This window comes from Sesamum indicum, linkage group LG2 (genome assembly GCF_000512975.1).
Source record: "Sesamum indicum cultivar Zhongzhi No. 13 linkage group LG2, S_indicum_v1.0, whole genome shotgun sequence".
Lineage (NCBI taxonomy): Eukaryota > Viridiplantae > Streptophyta > Magnoliopsida > Lamiales > Pedaliaceae > Sesamum > Sesamum indicum.
In genome coordinates, this window is record NC_026146.1 from 12,992,976 (window position 1) to 13,013,579 (window position 20,604).

At 32.9% G+C, this 20,604-nt stretch overlaps 2 protein-coding genes across 4 annotated transcripts in view; one reads left to right on the plus strand and one right to left on the minus strand.

Annotated features, from left to right (window-relative positions):
• Positions 1–352, plus strand: part of LOC105156022 (protein ABIL2) — a 4,036-nt gene extending 3,684 nt beyond the window's left edge. For both annotated transcript variants that reach the window (XM_011072044.2, XM_011072043.2), the window contains exon 11: positions 1–352. In XM_011072044.2, the coding sequence (XP_011070346.1) occupies positions 1–85 (85 nt within the window). In that variant the 3' untranslated portion in view covers positions 86–352.
• Positions 4,778–12,679, minus strand: LOC105156023. Of its 2 annotated transcripts, none has more exons than XM_011072048.2 (11): positions 12,370–12,679; positions 11,244–11,457; positions 11,009–11,080; positions 10,649–10,723; positions 10,386–10,483; positions 9,023–9,263; positions 8,217–8,333; positions 6,732–7,041; positions 5,875–6,083; positions 5,743–5,804; positions 4,778–5,368 (listed from the first exon to the last, which is right to left on the minus strand). In XM_011072048.2, the coding sequence occupies exons 1-11, from the start codon at positions 12,472–12,474 to the stop codon at positions 5,192–5,194; spliced, it is 1,680 nt and encodes a 559-aa protein (XP_011070350.1). In that variant the 5' UTR covers positions 12,475–12,679; the 3' UTR covers positions 4,778–5,191. The 2 variants fall into 2 exon arrangements, with proteins under 2 accessions (XP_011070350.1, XP_011070349.1); XM_011072047.2 differs by having other exon boundaries at positions 11,226–11,457.

Here is a 20,604-nt window from a genome sequence, read left to right on the forward strand (position 1 = left end):
ATCTTATACCAAAAGAAGTAAGCATATGTTCAAAGCCTTGCTCAGCGTTCATCGTTCAAGAAACGAAATTGAACGAAGCAGATGATCATTCAGGGATGATCTACGGGCCGTGAACAAGAATCCTAGTGAAGTTCATAGGAGGGAGATAGAGATTTGTTCAGGTTTCTCCTTCAGCAGTTGTCTTCTGATAGATGTGCATCATAAAATGTTGCTTGTCCTGTAGATAGGCTATGTTCCTAGTGGTTGGATTGAAGAAGTTAAATCCATTTTCTGGTGTAGCTACTTGGTAGTTGATAATATTACTGCTTTTGCTACAGAATTAAGTCAATTATTTGATTCTTACACTAATTTATATTGGTTTTTTGATTAATTTTTTTAACAAAATTCAGTTAAACTGGGAAGAGAGAAAAGAAATGACCATAGAACCTACAATTTGTGGATAAATGCAAAATTGGTACTGTACTATGTGGCACTTTGTGATTTCGGTGCCATATTTTCTAAAATATCCTGATTTAGTCCCATATAATAGAAGAACCGGCAAAATTGATACTGTAGTTTATGAAAGTTATAATTTTTAGTTTCTAAATTGACAATTTCAAGACCATACCTATCTTTTGATAATATCATTTTTAGTCCATTAAGTTTGATTTTCTCGCAGATGAAATATCATGGCTTGAAAATGGTATCAGAGCTTAGGTTCTATTAAAGAAATATTTGTTTATACTACATATAGATATTTTAATCCCGAGTAAATTGCAATTTACCTATCTGTGTGACGAAAAATAGGCAAACAACCCCCTCATAGAAAATAAAATAGCAATTTATCCCTCTGTATTTTTTAAAATGTAACAATTTACCCCCTTATTTTTTAAAAAATGAAGCAATTTACTTCCTACCTAAGGAGGTAAATTGCTTCATTTTTTAAAACACAGGAAGGTAAATTGTTATTTATTTTTCGTAGGGGGACAATTTACTCATTTTCAACATCACAGGAAGATAAATTGTTATTCACCCTTTTAATTCCTAACAGGACATTTTCAAATTATGGAACCAAACGGAAATTCAAGGTACAATAAAAACAAAGAATATTTTTAGACTATGAAAATACATAAAGGGAATTTCTTTATGAAATTTCTCAAGATGATGAACGTTACACCACAAAGAAATGACTGGAATCTTCTTACAAAAGAAGGAAAAGAGGATGGACGCAGATCTACCACACTCGAGATACACTACCAGGAAATACGACGAATGTCTACAATCCACCACGGTCCATCATAGAATACCACCAAGGCAAGACGGATCGAGTAAACTTCTCAAACAATGCAATCTTTAGAAAAATGATAAAAGGAACCGATGAAAGAAATTGACCCAGGTATTTCAAAATTCTCTCAATATCTAAGAGATCCAAAAGACAAATTAAGACTATGGGCATAGGTTAATCCATTTACTTATAAAAATAGACTTCTTGAGCCAAAGGATGAACGAGATCCTTAAGATCCTCCCAAATCAATACAAGGATCTTATATATCTGAAAGCCAAAGTCATAGATCTGAAGAAAAATCAAAGGAATACCCCTAAAATCTCCAAATGATATCAAGAATGAATTAGAGACGTTTTTGGACCAGTACCTCTATTATATCAGAAGAGAAAAGCAACAAAGATTCCAAAGCCAAAGACGTCTGAGAAGATCTAGTCTTTTATTCCATCAGATCCATAAAATAATGGAAATAATCAATGGTAAATTTATCATATCTACAAGAGTTAGCAGAATCCTTTTCCCAACTTGGGATTGTGGATTTAGTTAACGTCCAAACGTATAACATCACTTCGGCACTACCACCGCAGGAGGAAAGTACATGTTCAAATAACCTCTCATAGGATCAGCCAATGAGAGAAAGTGAGGACTTCCACACCAACACCACCCGACTTTTGTCAAAACTAGACTAAGAGAAAATCCAAGGCAGAATTCAAAAAAGGTGCTTGAAAATACACCATGGGCCAGAACAATCCTCCAAACTTTGCATCCATATGACACTATACATAGTCTGGGTTTATCGTTTTTGAATTATTGAATAGTTGATAGATAAATGGGTTTGCAGTCATGAAGATAGTAGCAACCACATTGGAACTCGACAAGGAGAACTTCATGCATATATTGGAGTTAAACTTGGAAGGTTCCATGAAAGCTAAATGAGACAGTATCCCAGAAGACACCAGAGCAAGTATTGTGGTCTGAGAATCCAGAAGCTCAATCACAGAAAAAAAAAAAACTCGGAAGGTTCATCAAGATACATTTCATTTGGAGATAAATACTTCAAGGAAGCAGAGCAGGAAGGTTAGAGAGTTCTCGCTCTTTGGCCTCGATTTAAGGAATGTTTGTCCAGTAGATGAATATATCTACTGGTTCAACAAGTATGTCTTTCAAAATGGAATAGCAACCGAAATAATTGCCCCGATATTTTTTGCAAAGATTTGTAGTCCACAGAGAGAAATATTAATCCAATTATACAAAATACCTTAAAGACAACTGAATTCAATAGTAAGGAGAATACCTTTCCTCAAAGATAAATTGAAAGATTTGTGTTATTAAGCATCCATCCAAAATTATATGATGAGACTGAGAGAAAAGATTTAAAAAAAAAACTCTCTGTTGTGATAATAATGATATTTAGGAGAATCAAAAGCAAAGGAAGAGGCAGAAGAAGAACAATCACTCTTACCCAAGAGTTTCATAAATCCTCTTACTGAAGAAAATCATCGTGGTTCAAATCAAAGGTTAGACCAGACAAATCTAAACAGAAAATAGGACTATCAAACAAACACAAGATCCATAAGAAGAACCTCTATAAAGAAAACTTTCCAAACGAGCCCATACTAATGCTAAGACTGTCCATGCTTCCTCAAATTGCAAATTAAAACCTCATTTTTCAAGTTGCTTGGGAATCTTGCCAGAAATCAAACTGACGTCTTAAGTGGTATGGACTGTAAGCTTCAAGATAGATTTCACTCCAATCAAAGTCTCAATAGCTAGAGTGCAAGGTTCACGTCATCTACCGCCAAATTTGGGGCCTTGATGATGGTAACGAGAACTTAAAGTCTCAAAGGATTTATCAGACGTCTCAAAAAGTTCAAAGTGTCAGGTCATGTTTAAAAGGTTCAGATACAATTCGAGAATCATCAAATGCAGCGAAAACGTAAAAAGACAAATTTACATATAAACCTAAATGGGATCAAAGTCTGCATGCGCGGACATTCAAGCACTTATAAAAAATAAAATTGCAAGGCCAACTGATATGAATTAATTTAACCACGAGTTGTTACCATTTGGGAATTCATAGACTTTAGTCTTTTTTAAACTTTTCGAATTCAATGCAAGAACAAAACCACGTTCCCTCTGTCGGTATCCACACCACCTCCAACGAAGTTGTCTTCTTCTACGTGCTAGTGAATTGGAAGTGTAGAAGATAGTATCATATACTATACTAGAAGAAAGCTAAGAACAATAGCTATTAATTAGCCTTAGATTCTTTTTCTCTACAAAATAAACACTTTACTTTTCCTCAACCTCTCATAAGTTTTTTTCAATGGGTTCAAATATTGGGCTTCGACTTTTAACTAAATCTAATTAATTAAAGCCCAAGTCTAATAAAATTTGGAAATTAATCTTATTAAATTATCAAGTCTACTCATCGCCAGTTAATCATATTAATTAAATCATTGAGCCTTCTGTCATATAGGTACTCTATATTTGAATAATTCAATTACTCAAATATGATTAATTTAAATATTTTAAATTAATTTGTTTCTTCTAAAATCAACAATTGATTCTTTTACTTTGTTGGAGATTTGTGTACGATTCTTTAAATTCAACTTTAATTAAAATTGGGTTTGGTCACTACATAATTTAATTTGGCAATTGATTTACACTAGATCAATTAAAATCACATCTAGTTAATCAACAAATCATATTAATATAAGAAAATTCATTACTATGGGTAGTCGTTTAACAACGGTCCATATCACTAAAAAAAATAGTAAAAATAGCATGCACTTGTTAGCTTGATATTGCGCGATACAAATATGGTCCTTCCATCACTATCTCCCAATCAATAAGGCATGGAATTTCAATCGGCTCCCTTCCCTGACTAGATATCTATGTATCTTGTGTAGAAGTTTGATTGTATGTTTAAGCCAATAGTATGAATAAACTTGGCTAATGTCGACAATGTAGTGTTGATGAAACAATGTACGTAATTCATGTTGCCTAAGATGGAACTACTCACTTGGACACGCATTAACATTTTGCTTGAGAATCTACGAAAAATCCGGTGCTGTTTGAACCCATTTTTTAAGTTTTCCTTTGCCAATGGAGAGAAATGGAGCTGTGAAGAGTTGAAATGGAGACAAATGGAAGGCTGGGAAGAAACCCTTGAAGAAGACCTATTTTCGCATGGGGAAAATCATTTTTTTCCCCTCAGCTGGATCACATGCAAAAGATACGACATTCTCCCACATGTTTGGAGGACACTTAAGAAAAAATTCCAAAAAGTGTAAAAAATATTACACTTCGAGAACTAATACTCTAACCTCGAATTGTTTGAAAACTATGACAAAATAAGTGGTATAGTTTAGATACTAAAATTTTAATTCTTCCATCTAAAGTAGAAGATATCATAATGCAAAAGGCTTCACAAATATTTTGAGACGAGCACCAAATGTAACCATTTGTAAAACACATAGCTAAGGAATCATAGAAAAGCAACTGGGGCGGCTGAACAACACAAGGCATTAGGAAATTTATGTCATCAAATGTTAAGAGATAGATATGGTGAAAATCTTAAGCATTTTACACGAGATTCCGAGATGTGTACTTTGGCATATACAAGTCTTTGGGCAAAATAACGAATTTGTAGCGTCAAAGTTCAATATTACAACGGGACCAGTGACATCACAAACTACAATCTTGTCGTAGGACGATTAAGACCTTCAAGGCCAAATGTCATTGGCTTCAACAGGAAGTTTGAACTCTAACCAACCTGCTCGAATCCTCATTCTTTTCATACATACGACATCTGAAAGGATGGTGGTCTGGCGGATTCATTTCAATCTTTGAAAAGCTGCATGTATTCACAAGAACACTTTGTTCAGAGAGATTGTCACTGCTGGCAGAATTGTGTTTTGGTTCTTTTCAAAATCCAAGATTGAAACTCGGGAACTCATCCTTGTCCTTTTTATGGAAATCCAGCTTTAGTGTTTTGTCTTCAGTACCAGAGAGACCATGAGATGTACAATCATTTGAACGCATAGTACTAACACTGGAGGCCGCTTCATGGCATCTGGAACTGTTTCCCTTGTCTTTCCAGGACTAGCAAGAAGAAATTTATTTCTTATTATCAGATCCAGACTTCAAAAAGATCCAAGTTAGAAATATGGAGAGAGACCATTCTGCATTAGGTGGCTATTGAAATCCAACAAATTCACAGGTGATCAATAAAATTTCCTTTTTTGTGATCATGGAACTTCACATTTATGCTTTGATTGGAACACTTAATGTTTCCTAGTCTTTCTTTTACTTTCTTGGTCTTGTATCTAACTCTTTTAAGAGTCTTTAATGGCCACATGATCCAACACCTTTCCTTAGTTCCATACAGAGAGGACGGTACAGATCACACATATCACATGCTAAAACTCAGCTAAGACACGAAACCATAAAATAGAATTTGAGTTTCCAGATTTCACCTTGGGTAATTTACTGGAGCTCAAAACATTTGTTGCTGCAGCATTTGGTTCAGACATGATATCTGCAAGAAAACAATGATTAAAGCATCCAAATAGCCAGATGTTGGTCGATGTTATAGAAGTAACTTAAACCTTCATATGGACATATTTCAGGGGGACTTTCAGGTTCCTCATTTTCATTTGATCTGGTGAGTGTTGCTGATTCAATTGGAGCTTGTTCAGAATCCAATGCAACAGCTACCAGGGCATGAACATCCTCAGATAAAGAACTTGCCATCAACTTATTGTGATCAGTGCACTCTACATCAAGGATGCATACTGTATGATTTGTTGTTCCTGATCTGTAATAAAGAAAAATTTAATTTAGTAAGTATATGCATCAATTCCTGTATTACTGAAGGCAGGTAGACCATTCATAATACTTGTACACCAGTAGACGACTATTAATACAAGGGTTTGCACCCAGCTGAAGAAATCTGGTTTCCAGTTTCTAGAAGTGCAACATAATTGCATTTAGGTGCAATGATTAGAAAAAGCATTTTCGAAATCACCTCATTTGTAAGTTTACGCTACTTTAGGAATAATAACTCTTTAATAACCCTTTGGAAGCTAGGGAAATACTGATCTCTGAAGGGAAAGTTAGTTTACTTTGTGTGCGAGAAGTGTGCAAAAGTAAATTTACTTTTGTGTGAGAAGTGTGATCTCTACATCAAAGAACAAAATAGCTAGAGTCCACACTCTTATAGAGGTGAGATTCTTCTATATGAACTCCTTGGAACTAGCTCAAGGTACTCTTCATACATCATTCATAACACATCCTTTTGTTCCCTTGATTTGCTCATGAAGTCCATGAAATCTTGATATGGATAAATAATGTTTCAATTCCTAAAAGAAGCAATGCTGAGATACTGCATCTTCCACGTTCAAACAGTGTCACGAGTCTTCAACAATTTTTCTTTTCCTGTATGCTATTTCACGTGTATACATACCTGAGACAGAAATCAGAGGACCTAGCTTGAGATTCTCTTCCATTCTCAGAAACTGTGCATGTTTCAGCAGCAACGAGAACTTCAACAGCTTCAGGTTTTAAAACCTTGATTCCATGATCCTGATCTGAGGTTTTTTCTCTCAATTCCTCTCGTGCACTTCCGCTGCATTCTTCAGCAAATTCTTTTATAGAATTCTTGTTATCAGAACGAACATCTGAAGAATACAGCTCAGGTTGCTCCTCCACTGATGGTTCATTCATTGTGACCTTTCTATGAATTGGTTGTCTGAGAATGGACAAGATGTCATGGACTGTCAGAGAATAAAAACTATCAGTTTCAAATAACATGAAACATTGCTTGAGATGGTCTAAAATTAAATAAAAAAATTAACTTTGGATGTTATAAACAGATCCTAGATGCAATGTATAATGTGACAACTTATAAGAGTTTTTCATGTTTTTTTTATTTCTTATACTTTCTCAATAAATTCTTGGTAGAACCAGACCGCAGTGTTTCAGTGAAAGATAAAGTAATATATAAATGCTTATCTGTACTATTTGGAAGCTTAACGAGGAAAAGTAATTCCCTGTTCTCCCGTGATTGATCAGATGTAACAGAAAGTGAAATGCATGGAAAGATATTATACGTGAAATGCCGGAAATAAAATGTTTCTCTCCGTGGAAATTAAAGAGAAAAGTTTCAAGAGAAACTAGGAGAGATAGGAAAGAAAATAGTAATAAGTTATATTTGCAGTAATCTAGGGAACTTCATGAAAAATCATAGATCATAACAGCATGAGTAAATCAAAATTTAGCAAAGTCTTCCAGGAACATTGTAATCAATCAAGTATGCAAGTGAACAAAGTTATATTATGTAGTCATCCCAAGGCAAGATACTAAAGGCAAATTTGTCAGTCTTAGCACCAGTTTTTAATATCCATAACCAAAATCACAGTATGTAATCCTGCAAATATTCCCAGTAACCAAACCTTAGTGTTATGCTTGGTGAATCTTGGTTCCAAAAGGTGCAACTAATTTTATCATAGAACAACTTTGATCTTAGTGATGGACAACGAACTGACGTGTCTTTATTTCAAAATACGTATTCCAATGTTATTGATATTAGCTGGGAAAAGAAAACGTTGCTATTGTTCAGGGAAATGCAAATTGCTTATTGGATAATGGGTTATAACTGGCTCACACCAGTACTGCTTTATGCATGATATCATTACATAGTGCATAGCACAGTCATAACTTTGCTTGAGAAAGAGCTACATAATCTCATAAATAGAAAATAAACTAAAAATACAAAATCAAAAGGGACGAACATAAATGATGAGATCATAGTTTCTAGAAGTACTAGACTGAAATCAGATAATAGGTTATATGAGAAAAGCAAAGAAGACGATTTTCTGACAGAACCTACACTTTTCAAGGGGAAAAAGGTTGTTTTTATTGTATACTAGTTTGGTAATGCTTTTCTTACCAGCACGCCTGCGCTCATTTGCAGTGTTGCTCCTACATAATTTGGCATTTTGCACCTTGGAGCTTGAATCATTAAGGTCATTAAGTTTTGCTGGGGAGGTCTTGTCTGGAGATTTTCCTTGAACATCCAAGCCAAAATTTGTAGTCAAAATGAGATGTTATATATCAGATAGGATGATTGGTTACACAGAGACAAATCTCCCAAGTAATAACACAAGAGAGGGCTGCACGAGTTGCTAAGTTTTAGTTTACCAGTAAAATGCATGTTGAGCACTCGCACAAATTTTGGAAGAAGTATTAAGATCTCAGATTACTGAGACAAATAACAGCAACAAAAACTGTCGCCATTTGACAAAGTTTGAGACAACAGACCTATTTGGACTCCTTGTAATGAAATCAAATATTAAACTTTGATGCGCGGAGCAAAGCAGGTAGGTGACAAATGAGAGCAGCAACACCCATTACGTATTGAAGTAACAGGTAAGTCAAATCCAACGGTGAACATTGTAAACAGGAAAATGTTACCTGAGCTCCTTGAGAAAACTAGATCTGACATTTTAAAAACTTAACACAGGCAAGAAGATGAGGCAAGTTTTAGTACTGCCAAATGGCACTAACTATTCAATCATCCAAATCATTTGAGATAAGATGGGTCAAGAATGTTAAACAGTTAACTAAATTGAAAATAAAGCAAAAACAGGAGTTAAACAATCGTTATAAACACAGAGTATCAGTTTCCAAACAGAATAGATACAACTGTTGAATTTTACAAAATGCAAGACTATTAGATGGGGAGGAGAGGATTACCAGCAGGAAATTTGTTATTGGTTGGGATTTTTGCTTGGTGATTAGCTAGATCAGTTTTTCCAACTACTTTGCAGTATTTTCCCTGAAGGTTTGAGTAAGTTACAGGCTTATGATCTCCTTCCTCTTCTCCAATCTCCACTAAATGACCCTCAAATGATAGTGATTCACCAGAACAAACTATTTCATCCTTTTTCAGAAACCTGCTATCCAATTGTCTCCTGTCAGTGTCATACAACATAACCTGAAAGCAAATAAATTAGAAACGACATGAGCATGATAAATAGGATGTGGATAACAATGAATTGCAGGAAAAAATATATCTAACTGAAACACGTTACTTATAACCACAGAACTAAATATGGCTGGCCTCATGCAACTAGCTTAGAACTAAGTTGGAGTAACCCGGATAACAACTGACATACAGAAGTATATCTTGACATATGACTACTGGAGAAAAACAGTGGTATAAGTGTAAATATGTTTATTAGAAGTCAATCAAATCAAAGTTTCACTTTCCAACAGGTTAGAGATGTTAGTAACTTAGTATCAACCACGAATCAGACATTTTTTCCTTTTGTTCTTCATCTTCTTCTTCCTTTAACAAAGTATATACTGTATATTGGAATATATCTTTGAAAGAAAACTTGAAGCTCAGGGCCGGGGAAAAAGAGAAGAATAGAGAAGGCCCTTGGTAATGGGGAAAACGAATCGTAACAAAATGCAGGAAAATGTTCTTCTTCAAAGCTACCCTTGTCAGTGATTTAACTTATAACAGTTGATAATTCTGCTTCCCACTATATTTTAATCACCACCCTATTTAGAACGATTTTCTGCAAGCTTCTCCAGTCATAATGCTTGTATTCCTGTTGTGTCTAACTTTTACAATTCCAAGTGTCAGAAACCTGGCGCTTATGCTTATAGTTTGTTCTCTCCTGGATTTTTCTCCTTCAACTACTTTACTGGCCATCTAACTAAAACCTCCCCCCACCCCCACCCCCACCTGCACCCTAGACACTGCCTCCAGTTGAGATTTGTGCCTGTCCTACAGACTGTTTTAGGTCAAGAGATAATTTGGAACTAGGATCCATCTGGAAACATATTCATAAAACCACTTCAACATCTCATTTTAATAATGGATACCCCAAAAATATACATCAGAGTTGTTGTGGAATGTGTGGAAGTCCAACCAGTTGCAGACTGAAATTAAACTAGCTGTCAACCTGTAGAATATATTGAAACGCAACTAAGAATGGGAAAGGTATGCTCACAGAGAACAACTTTGCAAAGAACAGATACCACCTCTTCCCTTAGACTGAAAACTGAATCTATAGCTTCACATAAAGATGGTGTATCACCATAATACCTGCCTCCCTTGCGATCCACGAACTAGAAGTTGTAAAATGCCATCGTGAAATTTCTTTGCCTTTTGAGTTATTTGTGTCGTGTACAAGACCTGCCATTCTTAGTAGAAAAAATAGAAACTGTTAGACCATAGTAAAAATGACCTTGGTGCAATTGTTCATGGTCTTTTAATAGAATAGAGAAAAAAACTTAACAATTTCTAATATCTAACAGTGCACATACCATTATAATAATTTTGGATGCATGGTTAAGCTAACAACTCACCTGTTGTACTGCTTTTTGTTGTATCCATACAACTTGGTGAAGAACCAAACTTGTTCATTTCACTCTTCTTGAAATCTACAAGGTCAAAACAGATTGTGAGTATTAGAACATTAATTAGGCTGTCTCCATCTGGACAGCATTTAAGCTTCCATTCATGAAAATATATAGTAATAACTAAGCTTTTTCAGGCTTATGTTTACTCAGACATCAAAGGCCTTTATGCAAATCTTAGCAGCTGCCACCCCTCCCACATCTAATTTGATAGAGAACTTATAATGCGATATTGCCGATGGAAAAAGATGTGGATAAAATATGATCCAGTAATAATGCTTTGAAAATAAAACAATAGATAAAACAAACCTCTGATCATTTTTTGCGATGGGCTTAAGCAAAGCACTCGTTCTTTCCTCCTCCCAAATGCAGATTTCCTATCTTTCAAGTGAAACATATTCTAGGGTCAGTTGGCAGAAGAATGATATGCATACAACTAAGGATTCTCATGTTTCCAAATAATTTAACAAAAAAGAAAAAACAAATCTCATAAAAAAGAAAAGGAACATAAACATTGCGATGATACCAATAGAAACTGAATTACTCTGTGAATTGGAGCTGTAAAGTGATCCTGATTTCTCTTCAACTTTCCCGTCTTTTCCTTGACTCAAAGTAGATGTAGGTTTACAGCCTCCACATAGTTCACCAATGTCAACGAGATAGCAATCAAAAGCCAGTGTTTCACCAGATTTTATGACATCATCTTTCTTTACAAATCTACTTTCCAAGAGTTTGTCCCATTCATCTAAGAGCATGACCTGTTTATGATTAAATACAAAAAATCATAAACCGCATAAGCCATTTCAAATATGAAGCAAACATAGCCCATGCCAATGCTTTCGTGGCTGAAGCTACCTAAAATCTGAACGAATTCTGGGCCTGATAGTCTGATTGATGAAAGCATTTAACTAATGGTTCATGTTATGATTTCACTTCAGTCCTCCAGACACAGAAAATAATGAACCAAATAACAACCTTTCTCTATGAAACTTCTACAGCCCTTAGCTTCTAATGTGAATAACGTAACCCACACGCTAATCAAGGAGCAACATCTAACCCTTCTACTCACAAGACTTGCGAAAATTTAATTCCATTTAGAATAAAAAGAGAAAAGGAACCAAATACAATCGCTTCAGGGTTTCTGCTACAACATTTATTGAAAGAAAAACCAGACTTATGTGAAAATTGTGTGCTTTGTCTGTTAAAAAATAATAATTTGATCAAATGATCTCAAAGGTATTAGCAACAAGTTCGATAAGATTATCCGAAGGTAAAAATCAAAATCATGTATTTATAACTCAGAAATAAGGTTCAAAACTTCCACATTCTTTTTACTATCACCCAAACACACGGATGCCCATACCTACAGAGCTAGAGACGAGAGTAGTTCTGGTGAAAGATTTAAATCACATTAACGATGCAATAGCAACTTTACCAAATAATAGCAAAGGCAGCCAATTTTCACCGGAGCGAGGCAAACATTCAGCTTGACCAGAAGTGCAAATAATAAAATGCAGAAATTAAAACCTCATACGCTCAAACCAAACGAGCAAAAACAAAAAGCGACATACAGAACTTCGGTGATACCTAAGTGATGAGAAGATATCCTCTGAACAATAAAGTTCAGATACGTACATAAATCATATATACGAAGAAGCACTAGGAAAAACCTTATGGCGAGAGGATTGAAGCTCTAGAAAACCGTCTTGATAGACTTTGCGCTTCTGCTTAACGTGCTTGGTGTACGTCACGCTCCACCGCTGAGCATCCTCCATTTCAACCGATTTTGTGCTTCGCCAGATTCGATTTTTAAAATCGAAGATTCAGGAACTATAACATTTGCTATATAGGATTAGGATTAGCGGAAGTAAGCATTTCCGTTAATTTGGAGAGCCACCAGAGGAAATTAACGCACAGTGGGCGGTGGCGGGAACTGAAATTGCCTTTGGTTGTTTCATTTTTTCATCACTTTATTAGGTAGATTTGAATGGGTTGGAAAATAAATTTAACTTTTGAAAATTTTGAAGTATGTGGATAGTGTTTTTGGAGAGTGTTAAAAATCATTGGAAATGAACAATAATAATATGTTTCGTGTTACTTTTAAGATGAACAAAAGTTATTGTGAATTTTAAATTATAAATTTATAGCGATTGAAATGCGTTTAAAACACATAAAAATATGAATGGTGATTGTTTGAATGGGTAAAATTTATATTGATATCTGAATTTTGTTGTTAATATCATTTTGGTATATCAAGTAATTATAAATAATTAGATGGTATCCAAGTTTCACCATTAATATTATTTTGTTAATCAAGTGATGTTTCTCGATTATTTTTATTTCTGTAAGTAATAATCATTTTACCCCTATGTTTTGAAATAAAAAACAACAAATATACTTGATAAAAACTTGCATAAATATCAATCGATATATTTTGTCTTTATTTTAGCCAAGATTATTATATTTTTATTCTTTTTTGTATTATTTAGTGCATTTATTTTTAATATTATAAAAAGTTCATTTTGGAATAATAGCTAATATAATAACCAGGTACGATAAATACAATTACCGTAGTAATTTTCTTCTAATTAATTAATATAATAAAGATATAGGAGACGAGTATCTTTATTCATGACCATCAAATGTGGCAAAACCCCACAATTAGATTCAAGAATTTAAATTTTATAATTATAGATTTTCCAAATATAAAATAAAATTTGCATTTTTTCGATGTTGCAATATTTTACTTTTAATATAATTAATTACTAATTTAGAAATAAAGTTAGTAGAAAATAAGAGAAAAACTGTATCATGCATAATAATCAAATTACTTGAAAGTCAAATGGTTCAAATAAAGAGAAAATATATTGAGTGAAATTTATGTAGTCTTTGTTGGATGAGGATAGTGCAAAAAGTGATGGGTTAATTATAGCCCATAAAGCTGCTGTTAGGCTTTTGCTCTTTATGCTGTGGCCGAAGCCCATGTTGCTTGATGGTTTGCTTGCTGCTGGGCGCAGCCCCACCGTTGCCTTAACAAGAATTCGGAATCCACGGACGTTCGACGTTAACCACTAGATCACAATCACTTGTTATGTAACGAGCATAGAATGAAGTAGCAGCAACTTGAATACAAACAATTTTTTTTATTTTTTATTTTCATAAATGCTTGTAAATTATATCTTAGAACTGTTCAAATTACAAGAGATTACGTAGTTAATTATCGAATTATTAAAGAGTCAATATCACTAGCTTAAGCATCATAACCCCATTTAAACAATGATTAGCAATTTAATATATGTTGTTGACTTTGATCAATGGTAAGCAATATTCCAATCTAACGGGCTACTCTTATGTGGCCAAGCACTAATGGTGGTAGTGGTATCTAAAAATCAAGTGATTTAATTACTACTTTTTTTTCATGGGTTTTTTTTTTAATTGTTCTGTATAATTTAGTAATGTGTATGCTATCTGGAATGCATGAATTGCAGATATGATGAATTAAATTAGATATGAAACAGATATATGAAAATTAAAAAAAAAAAAAAAGTTTTTGGCTGACAACAACTGAAAGGAATTCGCATTACTCGCACACAAGTGTGTGTATAGATATATATATATATATGGGGAAAATTATATTTTTTTATTCATTATGTATGTCCGATTAAGAGTGGCAATTAGACCCGTACCCGACAGAATCCGTCTTAGACCCACTCCTAATGGAGCGGGTCCAGATCCAAAAAATATTAGCTGAGATGAGTGACGGGTCCTAAAATCTGTCAGGTCCAAGACGGTCTCGCTCCTTATAGACCCACCTTGATAATATAGATATATATATATATATATATATATATTTTTTACATTGGATGCATTGATGTATTCTTATCGTTGGTTGTGGAATGAGGAAATGATAAGTAAAATTTTGATTATATTTTTTTATTTTATTGTGGTGGAATAAATATTAATAAAATATTATATTTTTTTTGTTTGTTTATTGTCAGGTACTTATTTAACAGTTGAAAAATTAAAAAATTGTCCAACAATTCTTAATGAGGAAAAAGATGAACGATGATGTATTTATTTTTATTTGAATATTTGAGGAACAAAATTATTTGTAATGATATGTTGAAGTTTTTTTTATATTTGTACAATAAATAAAAAATAAAAATATAATCGAGTTCATCGAGTTAGACCTGCCCCAACGGTTTTGTATCGGGGTAGGGCAGGTCCCGAGTCCAACCACCCGCCCGGACCCAACCCGTTGCCACCCCTAAGCGTGAAAATGTATGAGAGAAATTTGGTCATAAAAAGACTTATATGACTTGCAATAAAATAGTAATAAGTGAATTGGGGATAATACATATAGTTTTTGTTAATATCAGCAAATTCGGTGAATTTTCACTAACAGAGGAACTGGTTTGTTAGACATAAACAAACCTTAGAGGTGCTAGATGTAATTTTACAAACTATAGGAGGTCTATGTGTAATTACACCAAACTTTTGGGGAGAGGAGTATAATTATCTCAAGAAATAAAGAAGTTTTAAAATATTTAGAAAGAAATCAGTACTAGAACAAATGTGATTTATTTTATCGTAATTAAGTTTATGATCAAAAGGGGTTGATCGTTGCCCAACAACAAAAGGGAGGAATTGTTGATCTGTGCGACCCCGTCGCCCAGAAGCAAAGGGTCAATGTCGTCCAAACTTGCCATCGATCTGGGCGAGGCACGACGACGAGCTAGATCTGGGCGACTGTCGCCCATTTTTATTCTGTTAATCTTTTAAAAAAATTATTGATGATATTTTTTTATCATTATTGATTTTTCTACATTCATTAATTTTCTGAAAATTAATATTTTTTTTCCTACAATTGTTGATGATGAATACGAATTTACTAGAGGAATAATTTCTTGTAGTGATTATTGACTACTAACGATCTTCAATCTCTTAGCTTAAGTGCTACTAGGACTGCACGAACGATAATATACTATTTAGAATTTTCAAAATCTCTGTTGGAAAATGACGAGGAGCAGGGTGAGGAGGTCGATATAGATTAGGTCTTTTTTATTTTTTTAATTTATATTTTCATATCATTTTTCAATTAATATATATTAATTATGCTTTTAATATTTAATTATAGTCCTATTTATTTAATATTTTATTGTATATAATTTTAAAAATATATAAATTTAAATAGAAATAATATATTGTAATATGAAATTTTAATCATTGAAATTAAAATAATAAAAATAAATAAATAAAGTAAAATAATTAAATTTAATAAAAAATAAAATAAAAGGAAATTTAAAAAAATAAAATTTATAATGAATTTTATAATGGGTATTGCAACAAAAGATAACAATACGTAAACAAAAAATAGTTCCAAATTTCATCACAAATACGACTGCAAATTTAATTTAACTAATATTTATACATCGAACAACATTTATGACAGGTATAGAAACTCGTTCGAAATTTATAAAATATTTTTTTAACCCGTTATAAAGCTTTTGTAACATTTACAGCACGAATCCACAATTGCTCGTTTTAAAACCCATTCCAAAATCCATCCGCTCATTTCAAATTAAACAAAGTTCATTCCAAAAACCCATTCCATTTTTTTTCTTATGTGTATATGTTTGCTTTTGAAGGCAATATCAATTATGATAAATCTTTAATTTATATCCGTTTCACTTCAAGAAACAATAAAATGTATAGAATGTGATTATTCATCTCTCATTATTGAATAAACAATAATGAAAATAACTATGACATGTAGAAATAAAAGGATAAGGAATAAGAATTGTACTAGAGAAAATTAATATTTTAATTTGATCGTGTATAACGTCGTACTGATAACATATTATAAATTTATAATAAGATTTTTTCTTGACAATTAAAAAATTCAAAATCACCAAAATTAGTGTTCGGTCAAAATTACTTAATTTTGGTCAACCATCGTTCTGTTGTATATGTAGATTTGTGGCACATCCTGCGAATTTTAAATAATATTTAAAATAAAATATATAAAAATAATAAATTAATATTAAACTTAGCAAAAAATAATTATAAAATATCCATAAAAAAAAAATAATCATCAAAACATATAGCAGGTGGACGGAAACTTAGATGAATAAAACGAAAAAATTAAATTAAAGACAAAAAAAAAAAGAAAAATACTAAAGAGTTACGCTCTCTTAATATATAGTATAAATATATTAAAACTAAGACTGAATAATTTGTGATATGTATGTCATAATTTGGGTTTGAAATATGTTGTTGATTTTTAATACTAAATCAGTATTCTTTACCAACTTTTCAGCTGAAGAAGTATATAAGTATTCTTGAGAATATTAATTATAAGGAGATACGGCATCCCTTAGTTGTTGGAACCCAAATTCACCACCATAAATATATATATATATATAGCAAAATGATGGTTGATTAAATTGATTTAATTTTTATCGTTATTTTTTTTTATGTTTTTGAATTTTTTAAGTACTAGAAATTTTTTTTATTGGTAATCAAATATTATTTTTTTAAAAATTAATAATTTAAGTTTTACTTATTACAAATCATCTGCATAGTATTTTGGTTTTAAAAAAATTAATATTTATCAATATATACAAATTTATATCTTGAAGAACTCAAATTTTAGTGGATTGTGTATTATTAGTTTAGAATATTATTTATCTTATCATCATCAATTATTTTCGATTTTAATCGTATATTTTTTCATCTCTAGTTCGTTGTTCCAATCTTACGTTACTCTATTGATATGCAATATGAAGTAAGTTTTTAATTTTAATCCTGCAAAAATAATTATTTTTTACACTATAAAACTTTAATTGACATATTTCTTCTCCTTTTTCTTCAATTTTAGTATTTTTTAATATCTTTTTAAAAAATGCAAAAATTAATTCTAATTGATGGTATATTTGTTATAAGTTTGAATTTCAAATCAAATCTCTCTTTCCATATCTTGAAATCAAGATATTCTTACAAATTAGTTGATCTTAGTGAACCATCTCACTATCTTTGCAAAAAATTCCCATCAAATCACACAAGACAAAGGTTAAGATACAATTTTACACGGATTCTCAACTTTTCTGATATTCAAATACAACCCTTGATTCATTTATCAAACTCAAAGGTTAAGACTGAAAATATGAGTATGCATGATGTGTGCAAAAAGCACACGTGTGGGATGAATGATGGAAGCAAAAACTCCGGCACTCGACCTATTTGGGGTAGAAAGTAGTGAAATATGTGTTAGAAGGTAAAAATAATGAAATAAGTGATGAAGAGATTGTTATTAGTTAATTTTGCATACGACAGAGAGATTGATATGGAATAACAGCTTTAAGTACGGGATAAATTGCATAAAATCCCCCTGTGTTCTAAAACTCAACAAAAAAACCCCTCTGATTTGAAAATAAGCAAAAGGTGCCCTGTGTTTTAATAAATTCAACTCAATCGCCCCTCACTATAAATATGATTAACCATGTTAACTTGTTGATAAAATGACCATTATGCCCTTAATTAATATATACTATTTTTTATTTTATTGACTGTTGGATTTGTATTGATTATACCACAACCGTCAGATTTGCTGAATTAATCTTAGTAGTTGGATCTTAAATTTATATAAAACCAAAATCAAGGGTTCATATTTTATTAGTTAATATAATATATTATAAAAAATATTTAAAAAAATAAACAAAATTAACCCCTCACTCACCCCCTCAACCCTTCTTCCCCTTGCGCAACCCCTGCTCGAGCCACCCTCGTTGCCTCCCCTTACACCCCTGCCTTCCCCCCTAGATGGGAGCGACACCAGTTGCCCGAATAGAGAAAGAAGGGTGTTACTATCACCCTTTTGTACAGGGAAAGTCGAAGAGATGGCTAGTTCAAGATGCTGAACAACAAAGTTTGATTTTGGAAAAACACCATCATTATGGGAATGTACACGCGGTAGAAAAATTACGCCAATCCATTGAAATATGGTATGCCACAAGTGAATATTTGCGACAAGAAATGAATCCTAATTTTAGGATGACTGACCCCTTTAATCCAGTTCATATAATGTCTTTTTTGGGAGCTAGAGGAAATGCATCTCAGGTACATCAATTAGTAGGTATGAGAGGATTAATGTCGGACCCTCAAGGACAAATGATTGATTTACCCATTCAAAGCAATTTACGCGAAGGGCTTTCGTTAACAGAATATATCATTTCTTGCTACGGAGCCCGTAAAGGGGTTGTGGATACTGCTGTACGAACATCAGATGCTGGATATCTCACGCGCAGACTTGTTGAAGTAGTTCAACACATTGTTGTACGTCGAACAGATTGTGGCACCGTCCGCGGTATTTCTGTGAGTCCTCAGAATGGGATGATGCCAGAAAGGATTTTTATCCAAACATTAATTGATCGTGTATTAGCCGATGATATATATATGGGCACACGGTGTATTGCCACTAGAAATCAAGTATATTTAATTAATAAAAATAATTTTAAATAAATATAATAATTAAATATATTTCAGTTAATTAAAAATAATTTTAAATAATTATAATTATTATACTTACAGTAATTCATAACTTATAATTATTATAATTGCTTATTATTTAAATTAGTGTAGAGATCTAAATTTGAAAAATAAAATTTAATATATTAGTTTTTGTAATGGAATTTTTTTTGTATTTTGATATTTAATATAAGTATGTTTAAGAATAAAAGAATTTATATTTTTAAAAGAGAAAGAAATACAAAAAATAAAAAAAGGCAATGTGACCATAGTAATTTTTTACATACAATATAAGGGTATTTTACTCATTTAAATAAAAAAAATATCAAAATATGCAAAAACAAAACACAAATGCACTTCATATGCGTGCATCCCACCTTCCGTTAGTTTCTAATAGAAGAGTTTTTCTTTTTTTTCCTTCTAAATTTTTTAAAACACAAACAGGCTTTTAGCCTATCTAAAAAATATAAGGGGTTTTTTTTAACTATTTTAGAAAAACACAGAGGGGTAAAATGGAATTAAGACCTAAGTACGAAATTACAATGCTCATTTAAGTCAACATGGTGGCAAAAAGGTGAAAATCGTAGTTTGCGGAGCCCAATTGAAGAACATGTAAAAAGTATATGAATGTGACTGTATACTTCTTATCGTGTCATTCTAATCGTGTGATATGTGAATGTATGAATTTTCTTTCTCCCGCTAGGGGAGAGCTATATCTATAGGCAATTACAACGTTATTGAAAAAGGTCACGAATTTGAGGGAGCATGCTGAATCTCCCTCAGATTTGGTGTAGGGTCCCAGCAGTTGGCTGATCCCCCTCGAGTTTGAGGGGTAGCTAGAAGGATTTTCCCCAAATTTGAGGGATTGATGGAGTTCGTTATGTATCTGCTAGGGGGTAAAGATGTTGGCTTCTCGAATTTTCAGATAGTTGGTTGAGGAGACTTCTCCTAGTTGGAGTTCAATCTTTTTAGGGTTTATAGTACTTTTCTTTTGGGAAACGACGTGTTCCTAAGGGGGCTGTTGGTCCTTATCCAATTTTGAAAGGGAGGAACCTCCAAAGGTCTTGTATAACCGCTATCTAGGTTCCCCTTGGGTGCCATGTGGAGGACCTTTGAGTTTTACTGTGGAACTTTAAGTCCCTAAGCCTCCTTATGGGCCTATGAGGTCTTCTCAGATTCTGGCCAACTGGACTTCTATTTCTTAGGGGACGTTTGCTTGTCTCCCTGGGCCTCTTGGGCCTTCTCCTCGGCTGCGCCACTAGGGAGCATCATGGGCTTTTTTTTTTAAAGTTGTTTGTATCTCTCTGAATCAACATATTTTTATGCACATAAATACATATTACTTATTTTTCTTTTTTTAACTAGGTAATGCTACTTTG

Coding starts and splice junctions, on each gene's coding strand:
- LOC105156023 (XM_011072047.2), bottom strand. CDS start 12,474: ATGGAGGATGCTCAGCGGTGGAGCGTGACGTACACCAAGCACGTTAAG. Junction 11,458..12,369: donor TTCAATCCTCTCGCCATAAG/GTTTTTCCTAGT, acceptor AATCATAAACAG/GTCATGCTCTTAGATGAATG. Junction 11,081..11,225: donor GAGTAATTCAGTTTCTATTG/GTATCATCGCAA, acceptor TTCACTTGAAAG/ATAGGAAATCTGCATTTGGG.